The 23816-nt window shown below is 37.9% G+C and overlaps 1 protein-coding gene across 4 annotated transcripts in view; it reads right to left on the bottom strand.

Annotated features, from left to right (window-relative positions):
• Positions 1-251: 251 nt before the first annotated feature.
• Positions 252-23816, bottom strand: part of gpc5a (glypican 5a) — a 74130-nt gene continuing 50565 nt past the window's right edge. For 2 of the 4 annotated variants that reach the window (XM_027156588.2, XM_027156589.2), the window contains exons 8-9: positions 23431-23593; positions 252-2921 (exon numbers count right to left, since the gene is read on the bottom strand). In XM_027156588.2, coding sequence (XP_027012389.2) covers positions 2770-2921; positions 23431-23593 — 315 coding nt within the window. In that variant the 3' untranslated portion in view covers positions 252-2769. Of the gene's footprint in view, positions 2922-18084; positions 18221-23430; positions 23594-23816 lie in introns of those variants that run through there. The other 2 variants (XM_047803673.1, XR_007138524.1) reach the window with 2 other exon arrangements.

Here is a 23816-nt window from a genome sequence, read left to right as displayed (position 1 = left end):
TCCAATTAAAAACTGTCTAATTTAAGGCTCCTTCTCATTTAACTTAGATTAATAATAATAATAATAATAATAATAATAATAATAATAATAATAATAATAATTATTATTATTATTATTATTATTATTATTATTATTATTATTATTATTATTCAGAATAAACTCTGTTAGCGACCTTTAAACACTTTTAATTAGCATTATTTCCTCGGGGCTCATTACTGACTGACACAGATATCAGACTCCTGGCACAAAAGAAAAATTATTTTTTTACACGTTTAATTGACTCATTTCATTTATGGATTTATTTATAAATTCCATGTTGGTGGCAAAAAAAATGTTACATGTTAATAGGCTTATGTGGCTAACTGGCTAATTTAAGGCTATTGGCTCATGGGATTAATGTTTTGTGTTATTACACAGAATCCTTATCATCTCAGTACAGGATCACTGATACACACACACACACACACACACACACACACACACACACACACACACACACACACACACACACACACACACACACACACACACACACACACACACACACACACACACACACACACAGAGAGAGAGAGAGAGAGAGAATGGGGTCAGCATATCAGTTTAATGCTTCTCATTAGAAACCCGGAATAAATAAATGACAGATTTAGTTTGTTAATGTGCTCTGTAAAAAATATTACACATACAGGTTATTAACATAAAATCAAATGAAATAAGTGTTATACGTTAAGGTACATAGTACCAAGAATAAAAAAAAAGGATGAAATTGATAATATTGCACTGTTCCACTTTAAAAAAAAAAACATTTTGAAGAATCATTGAAGAATAAATTATAGTACATCAAAACATTAAAAATTTTTATGTGAATATTTTTCTAACAATATTAACGACTTAATAAAATCTTAATCAAAAGCCCACAGTGTTTCAGAAATCATTACACAACAGACATGAAGAAGCAGAAATCGGTCAATTAGTTCCTCTTCGTTTGTCATCATTAAACCTGAAGTGTTTATGTAGCAACCAACAAAATTCAAGTGAAAAACAAAGAGAAAACGTACAGGGGGAAGGAAAGAAAAAAAAAACCTGTCACCAATGAGATGATTCTGATTAATTGTAGATAAATAGCTATTTCTCTACGATTCTCATGGTTTCATCCGAATGCTGAAGCCATGGTCCTCACCATCACTGTGAGTGCTTCTTCTTGAGATGCCTGATCTATCCTAAAGTCCTACGTCTGGTTGGAGTCGTATCACTTGGTGGTGCACACAGCTGCTGCTACATGGACAGCTGTGACCTACTGTATGGCTCTACAATGGTAAACTAGTGGATAGTCACTTGGAGACTATGGCGCCGTATTGAAACCGTTGTTACTTCGGTCAGCTTTGTGCTTGGGTCTTTATCAGTGAAAATTCAAAGACTTAGAAGGAATTAGTGTTAAGTCTGTAATGAAATCTAATGATGCTGATGTGTTAGTTCCTCAGGAGCTCTTGGTTGCACGATTCCACTCGAACGTAAACTGATGTAGAAAAGACAATATTTATATTATTTTTGAAGATGGGTTCCTTTCTGAGCTTGGTTCCTCTAATCGAGATCGTGTATAACTTCAAATAGAGTTCGATTTTGGGATAAACCTGCAGGCCTCGGTCAGACAACTAAAGATGTATAAAAATTTCCCCCTCCAGCACAACAAGTAGCCAACACACAAATCCAAGCCGTGGCTTCAGAAGATGATGATGAATGTTTTGGAATGGCTCAGACAGAGGCCAGATCTAAATCCTATCAAAAAGCTGTGGAGTGACATGAAGAGGACTGTGCTAAGAAGATCCCCTCACTATCTGATCGAACTGGAGCACTTTTGCAAAGAGGAGTAGAATAAAATTTCAAACCAAGCTATCTTAAGCTGGGAAAGTCTTCCCTAAACAGCCAGAGTGCTGCATTACAAACAAATGGTGCCGTAAAACAAAAACCTTTCTATTTGTTTTTTACTTGAATTTTGTTGGTTTATATAATGCAATAACAGTGAAAAAAAGATGTATTTTGGTATTGATTGTTTAAATCACAAAAACCTGCAAATTCAACAGGGGCATGTAGACTTTTATTCACTCTATACTGTATGTTGTCTGTATATCTATCTGTCTATCTATATCTGTCTATATCTGTCTATGAAGGTCACTTTATGTCTGTCCATCTATCTATATGTCTGTCTGCATTTCTGTACACTACAATACATTTTGAGCTTATACAGGAAGCTCTGTCCATCTATCCATCCACTCCTCCGATCTGTCTGTCTGTCTGTCTGTCTGTCTATGAAGACTAAGTTGTATGCATAGTAATGAATATTCAGAAATTAAATGTAATCAGCAATCAGATTAAATCAGTTTAAAGCCCATGTTCCAGGAATATTCTATATGTTTCTCCCTTGTATTTTCTCTTGACTTTTTCTACATTAAACCCCTGTCAGAGGCTGCAGGTTAGTCAAGCGCCCTCCGGCTGTCAATCATCCTCCCTCGGGAGCATAGCCCCACCCCTTTAATCATCACCTACACTGTTTAAATCTGCCCTTGTCTGTAAGGGAATGTCAGGAACATCTCAGGGTGATTTTTCACCCCCATTGACTCCAGAGGGCCCTGAACACAAAGAGGAGTGTTAAGGAGCCAGTGTCAGTGTCGACAGTGGGAGAAAGAAAAAAAAAACAGATGAGAGAAGAAAAGGTTTTTGGTAGAGAGTCTTTACTGCGTCCAGGTTCAGGAGCCGGATTTTGCTCAAGTGTTACCTCCATAACATAAGCAGTGTGTATACTGCACTGAGAACTGACACGGCACCGTGTGTGTTCCTGCAGCTTGATGAAGCCTGAAGTATATGTCCGGAAGCTTGTGTGTGAGAGCCATGGTGGGGGTTTTCATCAGGCTTCTGTTCGCTTACTGAAAAACACAGCGAGAAAAGCGAATCAGAAAAACATTCTTTGAAGGACACTAATTAGTCATGGACAATATCCTACGTAACGGTTGTGAAGTCTGCCATTTAAGATAAAGCCTTTAAATTCTCTAGTATGGACACTCAAGTCAGCTGGAGGTCTGTGATTGGTAATGTAGACTTCTAATAAACAACTAAGTATGAATTTTGATAGAGCCTTAAATAGGTCACATACTAGGCACTAACAGTAACCAGACATGACCTCTAGAATTTAAAATGCAGTAGGGATTCCCAACTAATCCAGCATACTAGCAGCTTGTTTATTTGGGACAGAGCCTAAGTTTTAATTTCTGTTACATAGTTTCCCATCCCAGTTGCCAGTTTCACAAAAGAGTGAAATATTCATCCTGTTTTTCGGTCACTGTTTTTGCTGCACATTTCTCGGCTGTGGAGAGTTTGAGGTGATTTATCACAGCCATGACAGCATGTTTGGATTTCTTTTGTTATCTCGGTTATGTTTTGTGGGTTACGTAAAAGAAAAAAAAAGTCCGCCCTGGGAAATTAACAAAATATCACAACATTCAGCGTTGTTATTATAGATGCTGCTGAATAATTTTCCATTCACATTCACCAACTGCACAAGGCTCCTTGCATTATGCTGAACATCTGTTACAATAATGCTAATGTTTTAATCCCACCATGCTTGATCATGCTGGCAATCTTTAAAAACCATTTGTATATTTATGCATATGTATATACATTATTTCTTTAACTATATTTTCATATTTTTCTATAGTTTTTATATAGTTTTCTTGTATAGTTTATACTTTTTTATTATTTTATTTTTTGGTTTTTTATACTTTTTTTTATATTTTTTATTCTTATACAGTTGCATAAAGCATTTCAATGCATAAATTGCATAAAGCGTACCCTGTATGTATGTGTATGTGACAAATAAAATTTGATTGGCATGTTTTCTGTGATGCTAGCTTGTGCCTTAGTATATTAACCGTAATGTTAGTACATGGTTTAACCTGTCTACTGTAGGGCTACTGTAGTTCAGGTTTTAGCCAGTTTACCCAGGCGCTCTTTTGTTTTAGTCTGATTACATCATGCTAACATCGGTTAGTCCGTTCAGCATGATGCTGTAAACAGAAAGCTGTGTGTGGGTGTGTTTGATTCAGTTAGCACTATCGATCCCACCTCATTGCCTTGGAGCTTCTGACAGCCATTTTTGAAGGCATGCTGCGAAAAAAGCGAGGGTGGGATATTTATTCTCTTCCATAGAATTGATCTTTAAGCAGTTTTGGATTGAAACAAAGCCACGAAAGTCATGCTCGCAAGAGAAAAACAATTAAATTCGAACAGGATAAAGAGGGGTACGATCGCTTGCTGAGCGTCGTGACTACACCCAGACAAAATAACGGTCAAGGTGAAAAAGCTGTTTCTGTTGAAGCGTGCATTTTAGAAATTTCACTCATTGTTTCAGGTCTGTTGGTTTATCACACTGTTTTAGGTGGCAGATGTGGGGGGTGGGTGGGGCTTTCAGTTAAACTCCACTAGTCACAGTACCTTTAGTGTTTGGATCAATTTTAACCACATAAATTAATGAGATTTTTTAAAATCCAAATAAAAAAAGCAATAATTGATTACTGAAGTCATGAATATTTTATCTAATAGTATTACAAACTCAGAAGCTAGCAAATTATTTACCTTTATTCAGCTTAGTTCAGTAAAGTTTTATCTTGATTCTTTGTTTTGTTTAATTAGCAGCTAGTTAGCCACACTATCCATTTCAATATCTGCTTTTATGCTAGCTAATCAATTAGAACACCTCAGTTTAAACACGAACTATCTTTACTTTACATGATACTTTGTGATATGTGTGTAATGATAGACTGTACTGGAAGTGAAGGATTCATCTTATCTGTATTCCAAAGCTAGCTTGGTACAGTATGTGCAGCTAATGGCTCCACTGACGGACCATGATTTCTAAATCTATTAGCTAGTTGTTACCTCTTTAGTTATTCTTGTAGCAATAACAACTTTGTCTATTTGCATAAGCACTAGTTGTTTTTTACTCTTCCTCAGCCTGACACAATGCTCAGTATACCAGTTAAACTAGCATTAGCTAAGATTAAATTGAGCTGGCTAACATTTGTACAGTGCTGGCTAGCTGGCTAAAAGCAATGTATTATGCTAAGTGCTACATCAAAGCTAAAAAATAAGAAAAGAGGCTATAGAAGTCTGCGTGTGCTCTTCAAGCAGCTCACCTTACATAATGATTTGCATAATGAATCAAGGTTCTTGTGTTCCTTTTTGGCATTAACCTCTCATTAGCCTTTTTTATTAGCAGCTTTTGGTTTGGTGCGCGTTCTTGTTTAACGTTCGTCCAACAACGTGCTGATATTCTCAATCCTCTGATTAAGAGGCCATGTGCTGGGGGAATAAGGCCGATTAATATTCAAATTAGCACACAAAAACAGCAGCTCGTTTCATTTCCACACCAAAATAATGAAGTGCAGAATGGAAAGGGAAATGCAGGAATTTCCCACAGAGGGCAATTAAATAAGGATGATATTATGCACGAGTTGGGTGTGATTATGCTGCAAATCGTAAATAATCATTAGAACAAATTACAAAGCTGCACTTTGCAATTACACATCCGGCTCATGACACGTTCTACAGCCTGATAACAGGGTGTCATAGTGCAATATCAACGCTAATAATACAGTGTCATGCACACAAAGCGCTTTCACATACACACACAAGCATTTTTCACAGAATTTAACCGTCGACATATCAGTAGTAGTAATAGTTTTTATAACATTGGGATATACCACAGAAGCTTTTAAAGCTGTGAGACTGTATTATAGTCAAGTGTGTAAATATTATTCCTGAAGGTCTTTGTGGGATTTTTTTTCACCCCGGGCCTATTTTTAATTGCTACCTGCAGGCTACAGCAAATATAATAAGTACAGCTGATTATCAAAAAAAAAAAAACCCTGAACATTTGAGGCATGACAATAGACTCAGATCCTTAAGCTTTAGACTTTAGGCTCAGATCCTAAAGCTGGGAAGTGTGGTCTCGACTCAGACTCTTAAGCGTGGTACTTAGTACTAGGTACTCCTTCTATAGGATTCGAATTGGTCTACATAGAGAAGGAGCTTAGATGAAATAGGAAATCACTTCTGAACTTGAGATCTAAGAACCCTAGCAATTAATATTATAATTATTATTATATTATTATTAATTATTCCACGATAGAGCTACTGTAGGACCTGTGAATTAATCTCAGATGCTACACTTCTATCCCCTGAACACAGGGACTCCGGATAAGATTAGACATCTACAGCTATGCACACTGAATTTAACTAGGGCCCCTGGACAATATCCACACTTTAGAGCTAGGGTCACTGGATTCAATAAAGACAGACTGTACAAACTCTGAACCCCTGAACCCCAAACTCAAGATCTAACATGATACTGTATCTGTATTTAAAAAAAAAACAAACAAAATGTACTTGATCTGTAAGATTTGGAACTTATCTAGCAATCTAGAACTAGCAAACTAAACCCTGCAATTGGTCTCCAAAGTATGGACTCTGGACTTGATTAAGTGTCTAGAGCTAGGGAAAAATAGACTTGACTTAGACTTCAAAGCTTAGGACTTTAGATTATACCCTGAGTCTACAGCAAGGGGATCTAGACTCATCTTGGACAGAGCTAGCACCACTGACCTCAGAATATAGACCTAGGGATAGTGGCTATCTAGAACTGGGCACCCTTTATTTAACTAAGAGGTATGGACTTTGTATAGGACTCTGATACTCTAAAGCTGGGAACTCTGGACTATGACTCTAGACTCAAATCAGATCTCAAAGCTAAGGACTCTTGTTTCAACTTGGACATGATATTAAAAGTGTAGGATTCTGTACTAAACTCTAAAATTTAGGCACTGTAGATAATAATAGGGAATCAGAGTTAGACAACTTTGAATTGACTAGTACTATAGCAAAAGAGATTTTGAGCTTGATTTATTGCCTTTGCAGCATGGACTCGATCCTAAATCTAAAATAAAATCCAAATTTGATTTAAACTGCAAATTCTGGGAGTCAGCACATATGACTAGGTATCTTATTTACTTACTCTCTTACACTCACTTACTCAACCCAGGAACCAGGAATTTTGGAGTCAACACAGGGGGCACTGAATAATGGTAACACAGGAGTCTGAACGATGACATGCAGGTTGGGGCATAGTCGGATCTGTAACTCTGATTTGATGCAGGTAAAGTATTTAATTTTGAGTGGTCTATAAAAAATAAAGGCCTCTTATCATTGCTGATGGGGCAAGTGAAAAAAAACAAGCAACACACAGGACACACCCACTCTCATAATGTAACACCTTTAACAATGCTTTTCAACAATGCTGGCTGATGGGGCAGAACACAGCTACAGTAAGTAGTACATACTATAGTGGGAAACATTAGACTTTGGATTCAGCTCACGGTAGTGCGGGACGACTCTGAGTGCACACACGCGCACACACACAAGCTGCTTAAACCAAACACCCAGAGCCTATCTCAAGGTATACGTGTGTGTGTGTGTGTGTGTGTGTGTGTGTGTGTGTGTGTGTGTGTGTGTGTGTGTGTGTGTGTACACACTCAGCAGCAGTGAGAATGTGGCGTGAAATGAGTCTCTCTGATATTTAATTAAAGCAGAAGGAAGGGGGGGCATTCACACCCTTCATCCAATATGGATGAAATAGAGTGCGCAAAAAGGAAGCAAAAGCAGACCAGAAGATGTCCTGTGTTTATCTTCACACACTTTTAACTTCTGGGAGAAGTGTACGTGTGGGTGCATGTTTTCAGTTCTCCTTAAATATTTACATGTTGAATACTTAAGCATGTGTGTTTAAAGTGGTGTGTGTTAGTGTCTCACCACCTGTTGTGTGCCTGTCTGAACCAAAAAGCGGTATAAATCAATGCAAAAAAATAAAAAAAATAAATTCTTCAGGGATTCTTTTCTGGTGAAGAAACACACGGTTAAAAAGAAAAAACAGGGACTCTTAAGGGGATGTAAATTTTTTAGTGAGAAACAAATACAGACAAATGTTAAAAGAAATAAAAGAATAAATGACCAAGTGTGTGCTGATAACGAGTGTGTGTTAGGGTTGTAATTAGGAGTGTGCAGTTCCCTTGAGTGCGGTTTGAAGCGAAGCTGCTGATTGATTGGCTGGTTATGACATTGTTAGCTGGAAATAAAATCGTCCAACATTGCGCCAGTGTGGGAAAGTTTCAGGCTTGAATATGAAACAGCTGAAGAAAGATGAGAAAAAGACAGAAGTCAAAACAAAGACAAAACAAAGAAGAAGAAGGAGCAGTAGCAGTGAGCGATGTGAGGTAGAACAAATGTAGCAGAAATGCTGTACAGAGTAGCACATAGATGGAGGTGGAGGTCAGTTAGGGTTCATATATTATAGTGAGATCACTAAATTCTTTCAGGTTTCTGCTTCATCTTTTTGGTTAACATGATTTGCACTTCTGTAAAGAAAAGAGACTGAAGGATAAGCTGACCTAGCACTCATCTGATACCCTTGAAGCTTGTCTTAATGTCCTCCGTTGTCCTAAATGATACTATTAAAATGATTAATAGTGTCAAATTAACATCTATGGGCCTAAAGTATTAAATAGCATTCTGTAGTGTTTTAATTGTATTCACGGTACAAAGTGTGTGGAACGGAGACACACGTCAGTTTTAACTGCATTCACATAGCATTAACTACTCTCATTACTCATTCAAATGTCTGTTCCTGATTCCTTCGATTAGGGATGTAACGATATTTATGAATCGTATCGTATCATTCGATAAGAGGCTCCTGATAAAATGTGTCAGCATTTTGAACAAGACACTGTACGGACAGCATGATAAAGTGTAATAAACGCCTCCTGCACTTTAAAGTAGCTCCAATTTACATCTCACACCTTTGAAATCTTAGTCATGGCTCATTCTGTTACATTCTAACGTAAAGATTTTTTTTCATTATATGCTGCCAGGAGTCTCAACACTGTATCTTTATTAGGTTTCAATTATTGCACTGTTGTAATGTTGAATGCATTATTCAATTGGAAATGGAAACCTAAGGCACATATTCATACGCAGGTAATACGTATCTCTGCGACGAGTTGTCTAATGAATTCTAACTGCTGCTAGTTAGTGCACTGACAATCTCATATATCTGTTATGGACGCGACACATGTGGCTATAAAAATCAATATTCACCTGCACAATGAGGCCGTTAAAGGAAACACAGTGGCGCGTCTGTGATGAATCGCTGTGGCCTTGTCAGATTTATTGGACCGTTTCACAAAAACAAGGAACACAGCCTTCAGTGAACTGTGTGTGGTGTTCCTAGCCTTGGTTTTTTCTCTTCTTTTTTTCTCTCCAAGCTGTAATTTATACGTGTCGCCAGTCACGACGGGATCTAAACAGAGTTATTAAAATATTTGGAGCGAGGCCGCCGTTCTCCATCATCTGACATTTCAGCGTGAGAAAGACAAGAGAGTCTGGCTGCTGCCCAAATACAGAGCCTCGGGCTCCTTCCCTTTAAAGGGTGCAGCGAAGGAGAATGACGGAGCATAGTGGAGCGGAGCTCTCAACATGTCTAAAAGCTGGCCTTCAAGGTGAAGTTCTCATCGTGTAAAAATGTAAAAGCAAAACTGAAAGAAAGAAGTTATGAAGTTTTAATCAGTACTTCAACATAAAATGCTAGCGGGCACGATTTTTTTAAACATATGAAATATATAACTAGATTTGTAAAGTTCATCACGACAAACTTTTCGGTTGGCTTTGACGATGCAAGTATTCGCAAAGGCCGGTGCTTTTTGGAGGCGAGTGGACATAAGGGTCAGTTTTACTTTTGGAAGCAAGTAGACAGAAAGCTAGGGTGCCAAAACATTTGGAGGTAAGTGAAGACCAACATGTGATGTCATCCGAATACTCTTGAGGAAGTTTTCATCATTGTGCTGAGTGTTTTGATACGTCACATGTCCATGTTGTAAAAAGTTTTTCTGATTTTGCATATTTTAGGGGCGGGGCTGCAGGAAAACCCGAAAGGCCAGTCGGTATCACCCTAAAAAGAGCTGGCCTAGTTTGGTGTAGATAGTTCGAAAGCTTGCCGAGTTATAAACCTCCAAAGTTTATAATGGGAGTCTATGGGGAAAAAAGGCCAATTTGAGACTCGGTACCAGAAGAATCGATACTCGGATCACTTAGAAAAGTAATAGCAACAAACTTCAGACCAGGGTCTACAACAGATCCGAATTTGGTGCATGTGGCTCAAAAGCCCTAGGAGGAGTTACTCTTGATAAATTTTTGTCTAAGCTTAAATAGGAAAACAATGTTGGCTTCTACAAAGCCAACATAATTAGGCTAGTAGATGTAGGGTAAGTGTATAAGATAATGTATATATGTCAGTGTATATGTAAGAAACTGAAAGTTTATCTTCAATAAAATGTAAATTTAAGATAATTTAATTCAAGTATAAAGACATCACTTAAACTTGGAATGAAATGTATTAAATTACGTTAAGATTGAAGCAACAATAGAATAAAAAAGGCTCGAAGTTGTGAGGTAAAACTGTAAAATAAATATAGCTAATTTGAGTGTTTACTCAAAGTAAATGGAAATTAAGTTTAGCCTAAGAACTCAAAAGCGCTATTTTTGTAAAGTGTTTTTTTTTTAAGAGTGAAGTAAATCACAGGAAGCATTTACATTAGTAGATAAATGCAATCCATGGCAATGACTTCCAAAATGAAATCACACTAAATGAGAACCTAGCATGTAGCTAATCAGCGTTAACTGATCAGTGCAGTGTGCTTATGTGAAAACCACAATAACATACAAGTTAAACAGAACAACGGAGTGAAAGCGAAAGAGAAGTGAAAAGAAGTCGGATTAATAAAAAAGACGGATGCGAATTGATAGACGGAGGCCGTTTCAGTAATTAACACATTCTCGTTCGGGAGATCAGAGCAGTGTGATTTAATTAGCTGAACATATGGACACAGCGTGTGTTAGCTGATAAATAAACACACGGCGGTGTTGTGAAGGACGAATCGGCTCATGCAGGAAGGATACTCTCGCTTCACTGGAATTGATGAGAGGAAACATATTAGCTGGAGTAAATCCAGCTAAATTACTCAATTACATGAAAGTCACACGGCGTCAACCAACCGTGAACATTCTAATGCTAGTTTAAAAAAAAAGCTTTTGTTGAAGTATGTTAGCAAAATAGAAAAGCTATCAAGCTACAAGCGACATCACACACTACTAGAAGTTCTGGAAATAGTTTTATACAGAAGCTCCAACAGGAAATAAGAACAAGTCTGAAATGTAATTATGTGTCATTTGAGTTTGGTATGAAAAATCTCAGCAATCTCAGTAAAATCTTTTTTTTTCCAATACTGTAAAACTAACACCAATCTAACAGGAGTGTAGAAAACTAGGTCAGAAGACTAGACAGAATTGTGAGGTTATATTTTTTACAGAAAATAGAAAATAAGATCACACTATTAGCCTAAGAAGTCAAAAGCTTGAACGTTGTTGAAGCTAACTGTACAAGAATAGTCTGTAAAAGGCGAAGCGATCACAGGAAAAGATGTGGTAATGCAGGCGGATAAAGTAGCCAGCTAGCATAAGGCAACACTGTGGGTTTGTGTAAATAGTTAAATAGCTAGGCTAGCATTATTAGCAAAGTAGCTACACACAAAATAGCTAGTACAGTAGTTATCTACTATCACTGTGTGAAATGAGGTAATAAATGAATAAATATTTAACTTGGTTGTAAATATATGGAAGTTTGTTTTTGATGTACAGACTCCATTTTTATTAACTTTATCCTCTCCAGTCAATATGGCAACCACTGACACCAGAATGAATGCAAATAACGAATGGTCACACTGTGACCGCACATTAGAAACGGATCAATAGAAGGATAGAGGGACGGAGGGAAGGGAGAAAATGGCTGTCCAAAATCAATAGCAAGCTAATCCGTGAATAGGAATGGAGACGCTAATGGACAGCCATTTATTCCCCGTACCCACAGAACCACAGGTCCAATGCTTAATAGCGTGCGGTCGGATAATTAGCACTACCAATTAACATCGGAGGATGGGCTTTGATGGATGCGAATGTGTGATGAATCGGATCAGTGTAAACACTTTCTCCTGTCTCACACCCCGCTAGAGCAAAAAATGGAGGGAAAAGTAATAGCAGCAGCAGCACAAAAATAAATTCTGTTGTGTATCCTGAAGTGACAAGATGATGTCAAAGGCTGTGTCCCAAACCGCTATAATAAATATATGTAATATATGTAGTTCGACATAGCAGTTGCCATAGTTACTTGATGAGGTACATGAGGCACATGTAATATAGTAGTACAATAAACCAAGAAACAAGGATTTTGAACCCTGTGTTTCACCACAGACACACACACACACACACACACACACACACACACACACACACACACACACACACACACACACACACACACACACAGAAGAATAAGTGCTGAATGCTTTTAAAAATGCAGCATGCAATTACAATATCCACCTACACTACTGTTAATTAACACACACACACACACACACACACACACACACACACACACACACACACACACACACACACACACACACACACAGAATTAATGAAACCATACATCACCTTGCTAATCCAGCATTAATTAGCACACACAGTGAAGCTCTTCAGTTCTTCAGATCTTGTGGCTCAGATTCTAAGTTTTTTAGGTCCTTTTCTATTTCTTGTTCTTGACATGGTTCCAGTTTTGATTATGTTCGAGTTTGGGTTCTTCTTGAATAGATTCTGGTTCTGAATTGTGTTTTATTTCCTTTGTATAATTTAAAGTATGGTTCTGATTACAGTTTCTACTACCTCTCGTTTTGATTCCAGTTTTTGTTCTGGTTCACGATTACATTCTAAGACTGTATTACTAGTCAGTTCCAGTTTTAGTTCTAAATTCTGGTTCTGCTTCTAGTTTTTATTTTGGTTCATTTTAGTTTTTAATATTATTAAAATTTTATTTAAATTCTAGCATATTTACTAGTTCTGTTTCTAGTCCTTTTGTGTCTGGAATATGTTCCAGTTTAGCCTTTTTTTTCCGCATTTCACTTTTACTTTCATTCTGTTTCTGCACTCTTGCTAAAATTTGGGTTCTGAACATTACTTTTGATTCACTTTCTAATTCTGATTGTGGTACTGATGTACACAAGTTCACAAGTTCATATAGTACTACCACAAAAACAAAAAACAAAAAACAAATACATTTCAGTTTCAGAGTCTACAAAATGGGAATCACTTTAAGGGAGCCAATACTTATAAACAGCAGTGTAAGCGGTGAATTTGCTGACTTTACACTACAGCTCCATGTCAGATCCGCTCTGGAACCATTCCTGACGTTCCCTTACAGATGAGGGCAGATTTAAACGGTGTAGGTGATGATTAAGGGGGTGGGGCTATGCTCCTGAGGGAGGATGATTGACAGCTAGAGGGCACACCGGTGCACACGATTGACCTGCAGCGTCTGACAGGCCTTTAATGGAGGAAATGAAAAACAGAGGAGAAAATACAGGGAACTAAAACATAAACGGTTTTGTGTCTGCTTCTTCTAGAGGTTTTGCATTTTGTTGATTGTTATTGAACCCCTGAATGACCTTCTAATACTTTTAATAAATCTTGACTCTGTTTCTAGTTCTTGCTGTGGTTTTGATTTCCTTTCTGGATTATTTTCATGATTTTATCCTAATTCTAAGTTCTAGTATTGTTCTTTATTCTTCTTCTGGGGCTTATTCAATTCTGGTTCTGCTTTCAGATCTTGTTCAGGGTTCCAGGAGCAGTGCTCATCTTCATTGTGGTCATTGTTAAAGTTTTAATTGGGATTTTAGTTTTTGTCATGGTTCATGTTGTATACAGGATCCAGGGTTTCAAGTTCTTATCCCAGTTCTTGTTTCACCTGATGCTGGATAAACTTCTGGAAACTTTGGAAAAAGAACCAGAACAAAACAATTCTATAACTGGTTATTGTTTTGATTTGTTTTATTCTTGGGTTGTCTATTGTTGTATCCAGAGTTTCCTTGAGGGTACACATGCTGTTACACCGCCGGTTCTGGTTCTCATTTTAGTTTTTGCTCTAGGTGTTTTAGGAGTTCCAGAACTAGCATGAACATATAGCTGGATGGAGAACGCACTTTCACTCATGGATGAATTTACTCTCGTGTGTGCATGAACGTGAAGGTTTTAGAGAGTGAAGCCACGTGATGCTTCATCTGAATCCGATGTGTCTGTATGTGTCTGGCTTTGTTCCAACACGGCTCAGACGAGTCTAAGCCAGAGAATGAGGAGAGTGTGTGGGTGCGCGTCAAGGGAATATGCATCCACGTTTTACTGCGTCAATATAGCGTCTCCATGGAAACAGTGCAGATGAATAGACAGGGAACTGGCGTCACGTCCAGATGCAGTTCTCACTCTCTTGTTTTGGTTCTTATAATGGGTCCAAGTATGGCTTGGATTCCAGTTTGGTTCTAGTTCATATTCTGGTACACATATATATATATTATACCGTTTGTTGTGGTTCTAATTATTGTTCTACGTTTGATTCTTGTTTCTGATTCTGTACCAATTTCTTGGTCTTGATTCGGTCATGAGTCCTTGATGTGTTTCTGGTTGTTCTAGCCTTGATTTGCTTTATACCTCTTACACTGGTTCTCCCTTTTGAGGTTCAGATTCTTGTCCTGGATCTCTTTCTTTTCTGAATCTTGCTCCAGCTGTGATTCTGTTAACTTTTTCTAGTTTATCTTCTAGTTTGATTCTGTTTTTAGTTCTTTTTCAGCATCTTCTAGTCTCAATACTTGTGGATCTGATTATTGATTGTGTTTGAACTTTTAACTGTTTATTTATTTGTTTGTTTGTTTGTTTGTTTCTGATTCCAAATTATGCTCTAGTCTTGGTCCTTCATTGTCCTTATGATGTTTTGGACCTTAATCCAGTTCTGATTCTTATTTTCTATACTTCATGTCATTTTGATAATAATGTGTTCTTTGAGTTTTTGTCTTATTCTGGTTATAGTTATATTTCCTGTTTTCCTATTGATTATGAATTTAATTTTAGCTCTTGTGTAATCTATGGTTCCAATTTTGCTTCTTGACGTCATTCTGATTATGTAGTTCATTGTTTTGTGAATGACCTCCGCAGGCTAATGTATTTAGCCTGTTTTTGATTTATGCTCAATTAGTATGCTAGCGCTAACATGTACAGCAGACAAGAAGGTGTGAATATGTTCATAATGACTCATTACATTACATGCAGAATCCTGCTATCAAAACAATCTGTTCATTTCTCTGTCCTCCATTCATCCCTCCATCACCGCAGGCTTTAGGAGACTTCTATAGAAGTCCGAAAATAATGTGTATGATTTACAGATCGTATCAGAAGGTGTTACTTTGTTGACACAAAGGGTATGTCTGCACAGTGACATGGGAGTGTGGGCTTTCATCCAGCATCATATATGTATGTATGTGTGTGTGTGTGTGTGTGTGTGTGAGAGAGAGTCTGACAGCTGTGATGATATCATCCAAATGATAAATACCCATAATGGTCTGTGGCATTAAAATTGACCTACATTTTAAGGATAGGGTGTGTGTTTTGGGATGTGTTCACAGTAGAGTGATGAGGTTTATGTGTCCTATAAAGTAAGCAGTGTGTGTATGTTTTGGGACACATCCACATTGAACACAACACTGTCCAACTTAAAGACACCCCCACACACTCATACAGACAGACGGACACACCCATACATGACCCACTGAAAGACGAGGCTGTCTTTCCCCTTCAAACATGCTCCTATTTGTTCCACATAAAAACACATGTACCCGTCTAACTCAAAATCATGCTCATCTGTTTCATTTAACCGACTCACTTAAAGACACACCTTGTCTCAAAGATGCACACACATGTCTCACTCAAAGACACATCCACCTGGCTCACTTAGACACACACCTGTTTCACACAAAGACACACCCAGCTGTCTCACACAAAGACACACCCAGCTGTCTCACACAAAGAAACACCCAGCTGTCTCGCACAAAGACACACCACTTTCTCACACAAGTACACACCCAGCTGTCTCACATAAAGACACACCCATCTGACCTATTTAAAAAGACACGACAATTCCACTCACTGGCATGCCCATTTGTTTCACTCAAATACTTGCCAGTGTTTTACAACCTGCATAAAAAAATAAATATATACCACAGATTTGCACCAATGTTTAACATAGCCTACTGTGTAGTTTGGGATGCAGCCAGTGTCTGTGTTTGTTTGGCTAGACGATCTTTTGACGATGCCACTTCAGAATTCACACTTATTTTTAGATGTGGATAAAAGCACCCTTGGCATGCAGACTGGTGATTGTGTGAAGAATAGGTGTTAATTTGTTTTAATTTAAATTTGTTTAGTGTAGCGCTCTTTTCTCTCACTCTCTTTCGCACTCTTCTCCACCTGTTATTTCTGCATTGAGGGCGCTTGGAGAGAATAAACTCTCATTTTCCTTTTTAGGGGAAAGCCATGCCAAGTGAACATCACTCGAGTTCTTCTATTGAGTCACAGCACATTCAAGGACAAAGTTGGGGGATGAGAAAAGAGAGAGCAAGAGAGAGAGAGAAGCCCTGCCCATCTTTCACTGAAACCTTTGGACCCGTTTCAAATCAATTCTCAGAAAAAATACCCATGGCTCTTCGGCAGAGAGAGTGATTGATCCCTCAACGACAAAGCTCTAAAGTTACACTCCGACTCGATTTCACCCACACAGAGACGCCGCCACAGTGCGTCCTTACTTTCACACTTCGCCTAACGGCGTTTTCGCATCCAAGCACACCTAGACGCTAACACAGGAGGCGGTTGTGTCCCAAATGTGATGCATAGCATGTTTGAACAACTGTTTAAAGGCACAAGATTTTCTTTGGTCATACATTTTTATTCTGGGTGTATGAGAAATAAATCTCACCTCTCAAAAAAAAAAAAAAAAAAAATATATATATAAATAAATATATATAAATATATATATATATATATAAAAAACACAATGATTTTAGAGGAGTCATTTAAGGTGCACCATACGGCTGTAAGTGAAGAAGAAGCAGGTGGTGGTGCGGGGGGCTGTTGAGTTCATTAGTTCATTAACAAATCCTGAGCTGGGACGATGAAGGTGTTGACTGCTCACTCTCACCTTTGTAATAAGAGACTGTTTTACCTCTCGCCTCTCATGATGTAACTGTCACCAATTTTGGCTTTAAAAGTGCCCTTCAGAATGAAGTGTGCATGGCCTTTTCAGCCCTAATTAGCAAAGCAAGACATTCAGTGAAGGGGCTGAAGCTTAGTAAGTATGAAGTTCGTATATTAATCAGCTTCTGTCCATTTGAGGGCTTAAATTTTTTTTGGAAATGAAACAATCACAAGCCTTACCTTTTATCAGATTATAGTTATTTCTTGGTTATATGGTTATTTCTTGTTATCCTCTGTGATCTGTGAGACAATTACAAAGCACTGACGCTGAAGTGTCCATACAGAAATGTTTCATAAACACTTAATTATATTAACAATTCTATTATTTTTCTTAAGTCCTTGTGAACAAGTTGTTAGAACTGATAAAGTATAAAAACAACAGCATTGACATAAACCTGTGATTTTGAGGTGCATCAAACACTTCCGACCAATCAGAATCCAGTATTCTCTACACTACCCAATTTCTACCTATGTCAGTAATGCACCCTTGTTATTGGAACTAACACAGATAAATTGCTAAAATTTTAAGTGCTAAAATACTAGCCACAATGCCCAAAAGGCTGGAACAATGTTTTGTATGCATCAGGGCCCACCGATCTGTAAAGTCCCGTGCATTCCCCCGCCGTTTGTGTTATTTACTATTGCAGAAAATCTCAAATAAGAACCATATGCATTTTATCTTCATTAGCTGAAAAGGCCAGCTTTAGACAAATGCAAGACACACACACTCACTCCATTATGTCATTACCTTAACAGACAATATAAACAAAGGTAAGGTCTCTCTTTCCATGAAAATGCAGAATATTTTTGGTCTCAGCTGAAGGCATAAAAGATGTTTTATTCTGTCACTGGGCATATCTTTAAAATTGCTCTTCAGGATGATGTGTGTTTGGCCTTTTCATACTTCATTAGCCAAATGAGACATCTGGCTACTTGCAGGCTGGCACACGTTCAGGTGTGGAGAGAAAAGGTGTGAAAATAAAGAGGAAAAAAAACAGAAAAGGATGTAATACTGAGCCCAGAAGAACACTGTTCATGCAAAATTAACTTCAAGTAAACATGCAAGAGTGTTGAGCTTATTCTGGTGCATTTGTAATATAAACCATCTCATTATTTATAAGTAAATCAAATGCCTGATCATGGGTGTTGAACGTATGTTCAGCTTTATGATTGAGATAAAGATTTCATGCACATGTTCTTTCCTTGTGGTGAGATTAGCTGGTTTTACTTCAGTAAGTGGAAAAACAAAGTAAACGAGTGGTTCAAACATCTCTCCCTACAGGGAAATGTCTGAGAAAAGTCATTTTCTCTCTCCCGCAGACATTCATCGCTGGAAAGAAAGATAGAATTGCAGTTATGTTTTGAAGCCAAAAAAAGGATTGCTTAGTGGGGCTACCAAATTTACTTCAGAAACTTCATACGCAAATCTTTCACAAGTCTCTCGCCTTCTATCAGAGGCCTGGTGGGAGTTTGGAGTTTGAGAGTATGGTAGAGAATTACTGCGACTACAATAATGAAAAACGATTCTCGAGTTCATCAGCAGTGGGTGTGTAATGTGAGGCAAAGCTGATCTCACAGACACTTGATGATCGGCAGAATTACTTAAAAAGTCAGCTGATTGAAAACTGATTCGAACTATTCAACAAAATCTCGGCTCAAAGTCACCAATTTGTTGATCCTATTTATTTTATCAATGATCATTTCTTAGTGCCTCGTTTTTCTTTTGGGTGGTTTGGTCGATATACATTTTGTCTCCCATATACTGTATATGGAACTTCCACCAAAGACCTGTTGTGAGTTCAAAGGGATGGACTAGTGTCTTTGTTGTACCTTAGATAGCACTTTTGCAAACTAAGGTCATTGATCTCATTCCTGCAATCTGTTGGAGCCAGTCTTTCAACATGGGGGTCACGATCCCAAGTGCTCGCATCACCACTGGTACAATGTTGTGTTTGACTTTCACCACACTCTCTACTTCCTATATCCAGATCCGATTACTTCATGCCATCTTAGCTTGTTTTATTTCCACCAGTATTCTCATTTGGACTTAAAGGTGTAACTCCTGTTTTGTGCAAATCTTCCCATGCATCATTAATCTACCATGTTCTTAAGATGTCAAGGCCTGGAACCGAATCCTGCACAATGACAGGTTCTGGGAGTTCAAGGGGTCATTGCTTGGAATATCTTGTTTCTCATCCGTTACATTTTTCTAGACTTGTAACCCTTGCTTAATTTGACTCTGAAAAATGGGTACACCTTGATCATGTGATGCCTGAATGAAATAAATCTGCTGGAGAACAATACTGTTACCCAGAATTGAATTGCCACCTGATACATAAATTTAAAAATTTGTAATTTTACCTCATTGGACCACCAATGTTTTTTCCATCCGAAGAGACTAATTCAAAGTTGGCAATCATGTAAGCTGCCAGCAACATCCCACATCTTTTGCCCTTTCATATCCCATGTCCTTTCCCCTTGAATTGTCTTTCCGCAGGCTAATGCGATTTCCTTTTGTTTTTCATTTCAATAGAACCATGGTGTAGAGTTTCAACAGAGCCATCAAAACATATTGTATATTTAATGCTATTATGTAAAATTTGAGGCTGGAGTCGGTCTAATTTTTATTTCATTTCATTCTTAGTTCATGCTTGACTTGATGGATATCCAATTACTTATAATAAATTCCAAATATATGAAAGATTGATTCATGACATAGCTTCAAATAATGAAAGGAAAGAGGGCTTGGGGGATTTCCAAAATAGTTTCTCGAAATAAATCAAGAATCCAATCAGACATTATTAATGCTTCTTAATTAGTTAGGTCAAGAAACTGTTTTTTGATGTCCCATATACAGGGAACATACTAACAAAACAACAAAACGTATGTCTGGATAATAAAATAAAATGACACCATGGCTATTCTAGTATGTGCTAACATTAGACTCATCCTGTTAATAACGGGCAAGATTTATAAATATTTCAGTTGTTGTAAGTCTAAACAGGCCTTCAATTTGAGAAAAGATGGAAGATGCCATTACCCACTGGAAATATTCAGGCAGAGAGGTCAGATATGTGTCACATAAAATGGAGAGCAGATCAATGAAGTTAAAGTGTCGTCTCAGGATGGGAGCGATTGAAACCCTTCGACAGTCTCTCAACTCCATTAGCAGGATCCATACCAATCTGGCAGATCATTACTGCTAATCAGGTGTGTGAGAGTGAGATCACCTTCGGCCGTCATTACACACCTTCTGCTGATGAAGTGAAGAGTCATATTATATTAACATCATCTCCTGACATGGGCTTTTAATTAGCACTAACGCTGCTAAAGGACCCTCCTCTATTTCCTGTGATCGATAGCTAACGTTTCTGCTAACGACTTGCTGGCGCCCTTTAGCTCTTCCGTACACTCCTGATCTAAACACCCCCCCAAAATGTGCTCCATTGCAGCTCTTGTAACTAATGAGTTTACCACTCACTACCTTAGCTAGTTAACCAGTTAGTTAGTTCACCAGTTAACCAAGTGAATCCATTCTTCAAAGATTATAAAGAGGTTTTTTGTTTATGTAATTCTAAATAGTGTGGTTAAGATAGTAGATTTGGCTTTAAATGACACCTTTAATCATCTGACACAAGCATTTTTAGTATAATTTCAATGACGTTAAAAAATGATTATCAGGGATTTCTTCAGAGGATTTTTTGGTTATTTCCTTCATAAACAGAACTGCAGTGTAAATCACATTACGGCTAATCAAAGCTAATCATATTTAGAAGATTATTCTGTTCAAACAAACAAGGCACTAGGGAGAAGACATTCATTCTGTGAGATAAGAAATCCAAAACCAGCCTTATTCAAATGGACGAGGTCAATTAAAGGTCACCATTTTTTTTTTGTTTAAATGCAGATACGCTAACATTATGCGCAGAGATAACAACATGCAAATCCGATTCAAAATATTTATGCTCCGCTCGTGCGAATCCGGCGACAAGGCCTCTGGGTCGCTTCCATAAATAATTGGAAGAATAAATAAATAAATGGGGCGTGAGCTTCTCCTGGAGTGTACTGTGATTAATGCACACAAAAGCCGGAGGGCTGCAACGGATATTAAGCAGATTACAGCGTGTCCGTCTTCATTGCCCTCAACGATTGAGATACAAATGGTGTATTTTGCTGTTTAATAAAAGCAATGTTCAGAGTTGATTCTTCTGAATAAATCACTCTGAAGTAAATGACCATGATTATAAAGACATGGAGATTAGCTGACCCGATTAACTCTTGCGAGGCAAGGCTTGTGGTTGGATGATAAGTCTGCAAACTCTTCTCCTCCCTTTAACCCCAGCCCTTGTCATAACCCTCAGCCAAAAACAAGACATTACCATTAAATTCAGTAAGTTTTTTCAATGACATTGTAAAGCTACATTTTGCATTAGAACGTTTCAAAACTTATTAATAAGCCAAATTATGATCAATTAGAAAAACTGGAGTGGTTTTAAGGTTTTAGACACACGTTTACTGTTAGCAAAGGATGCTCTGGAAAAAGCTGATCTCAGTATCCTGCATAGCCACAAATCAAGTTTAGCAATGCTACAGTATATGACGCAAGAGGAACTGCAGTGCTTGACATTGTAGGGGTGTGGCCAGGTTTGATGATGAAAAAGTGGCACAAAAGAAGGAGAGAAGAGCATTAATGTAACATGATGGTGTCGCCTTTTGGTAACCCTTGACATCAGAAGAAGGAGAGGCGATTAATCAGAAGCAAGTGTCCAAGAGATAAATGATAGCAGGATGGAAAGTGCGTCTGGAGAGATTGATTTAGAGACACCCGGGTCGGCAAACAGGGGAGATGGAGACCAGACGGGTCCTTTTTATCTATAAATAATCGCCATTAGTTTACATGACATTTATTCATCCATTAGAAGCAGGAAAACATGTCTAGAATGTAACGCATTTTCATATCCACTGGAGGATTTGAGTCGATTTGTTCCAATGATCATATTTGTGTGTGATATTTAAGAATATAATATGAGAAGTGGGTGATAGTGTATGAGATCATAGTTGTAGCTTAGTCATAGTGAATTAATCCAGGCAACCAGTCATGCATCAATTCATCCATCTACCTATTCATCTGTCCTTCCATCCACCCATAAAGCTATCTATCTATGCACTCAACCAAGAAACAATCCACTAATCAATCTGTCCATCCAATTGTTATCTGTCCATTCAACCATTCATCCATCAATGCATCTAAGCCATTAGTCTATCCATTAACATCCATCCACTGATCTGTCCAACTACCCAACCATCAATTCAACTTCTGAGTATCCATCCATCCATTCATTCATCCAACCATCCAGTCACCCATCCATCCACTGATCTGTACTGTACATCTACTCAACCAGCCATCCATTAACGCATCCATCCACCCATCCATGCACCCAACCAACTTATCAATCATTATTCACTACTGTAAGTGCGCATTCAGAAACCCATCCCATCCACCCATTCAGGAAATTCTCCATCAATTCTATCTATGCCTGTTCATGCACACATACAGTAAATTAATCTGTCCATCATCCCATCAATCCATCCAACATGCATCTAGACAGCTTGCTAAGTCCTATGGTGCATTAGGTAATTTGGTGTAAATAAGAGACGGATTTTCAGTGGCAAATATGAAGTGCTTGGCCTAATAGAACCTTTAAGAAACTTGTCTTTGTAAAGCCCTGCACTGTTAGTCCCATAACATGAGGGGTGAAATAGACACCTTCCTTTTCCTTTGATCTTTGTCCCTCTTGCTGCTAATACATTTCAATACTGAATGTAAAAGTTCATCCTAGATAGGAAACCAAGGCTCTGCTGAATAATGCTCTGTAAACACTCTGTAAAAAGCTTGAAATTGAATTCATGCTAATCATCTTTACGCTACTGTTACTGTTACTGTACATGTGGACAAATTTGTTTGAAAATGGCCATTGATTGGGAAATGCACAAAAATCAAACTGAATGAGTTTAGATGTTAGACAGATCCCATGAAAATAAACTGCTAGGTAATGGGATAATTAGCAACTACTGTATAAAATACAGTAGCCCTAAATGGCTGATATTGTAGTCATAAAATCCTACACTTTGGGTGATGTTAGTACTCACGTCCAGGTGGTTTAATGCTTCGGGTTTCTGCAGCTCTGTCTCCAGACCCCCAGCAGCCATCCTCATCATCACATTGTCCACTAAACACCAAGTCTGTGTCTCCACTGCCCATCTCGATCTGGTCCAAAGTGCCCAATTTAGGGATAAAGCGTCCCTGCAGGCGCTGCCAAACAGACAAGTGCATCATTTATATATATTTATATATATATATATATATATATATATATATATATATATATATATATATATATATATGTGTGTGTGTGTGTGTGTGTGTGTGTGTGTGTGTGTGTGTGTGTGTGTGTGAGATACGTATATATGCATACTTGCATACTGAAATGCTAACTGCCCACGCTTTGGGCTATAGTTAGATTTAATCAAATGTT

This window comes from Tachysurus fulvidraco, chromosome 18, assembly GCF_022655615.1.
Source record: "Tachysurus fulvidraco isolate hzauxx_2018 chromosome 18, HZAU_PFXX_2.0, whole genome shotgun sequence".
In the NCBI taxonomy this organism is placed as follows: Eukaryota; Metazoa; Chordata; class Actinopteri; order Siluriformes; family Bagridae; genus Tachysurus; species Tachysurus fulvidraco.
The sequence above is the reverse complement of the archived record's forward strand: the minus strand, read 5'-3'. Positions and strand labels throughout refer to the sequence as shown.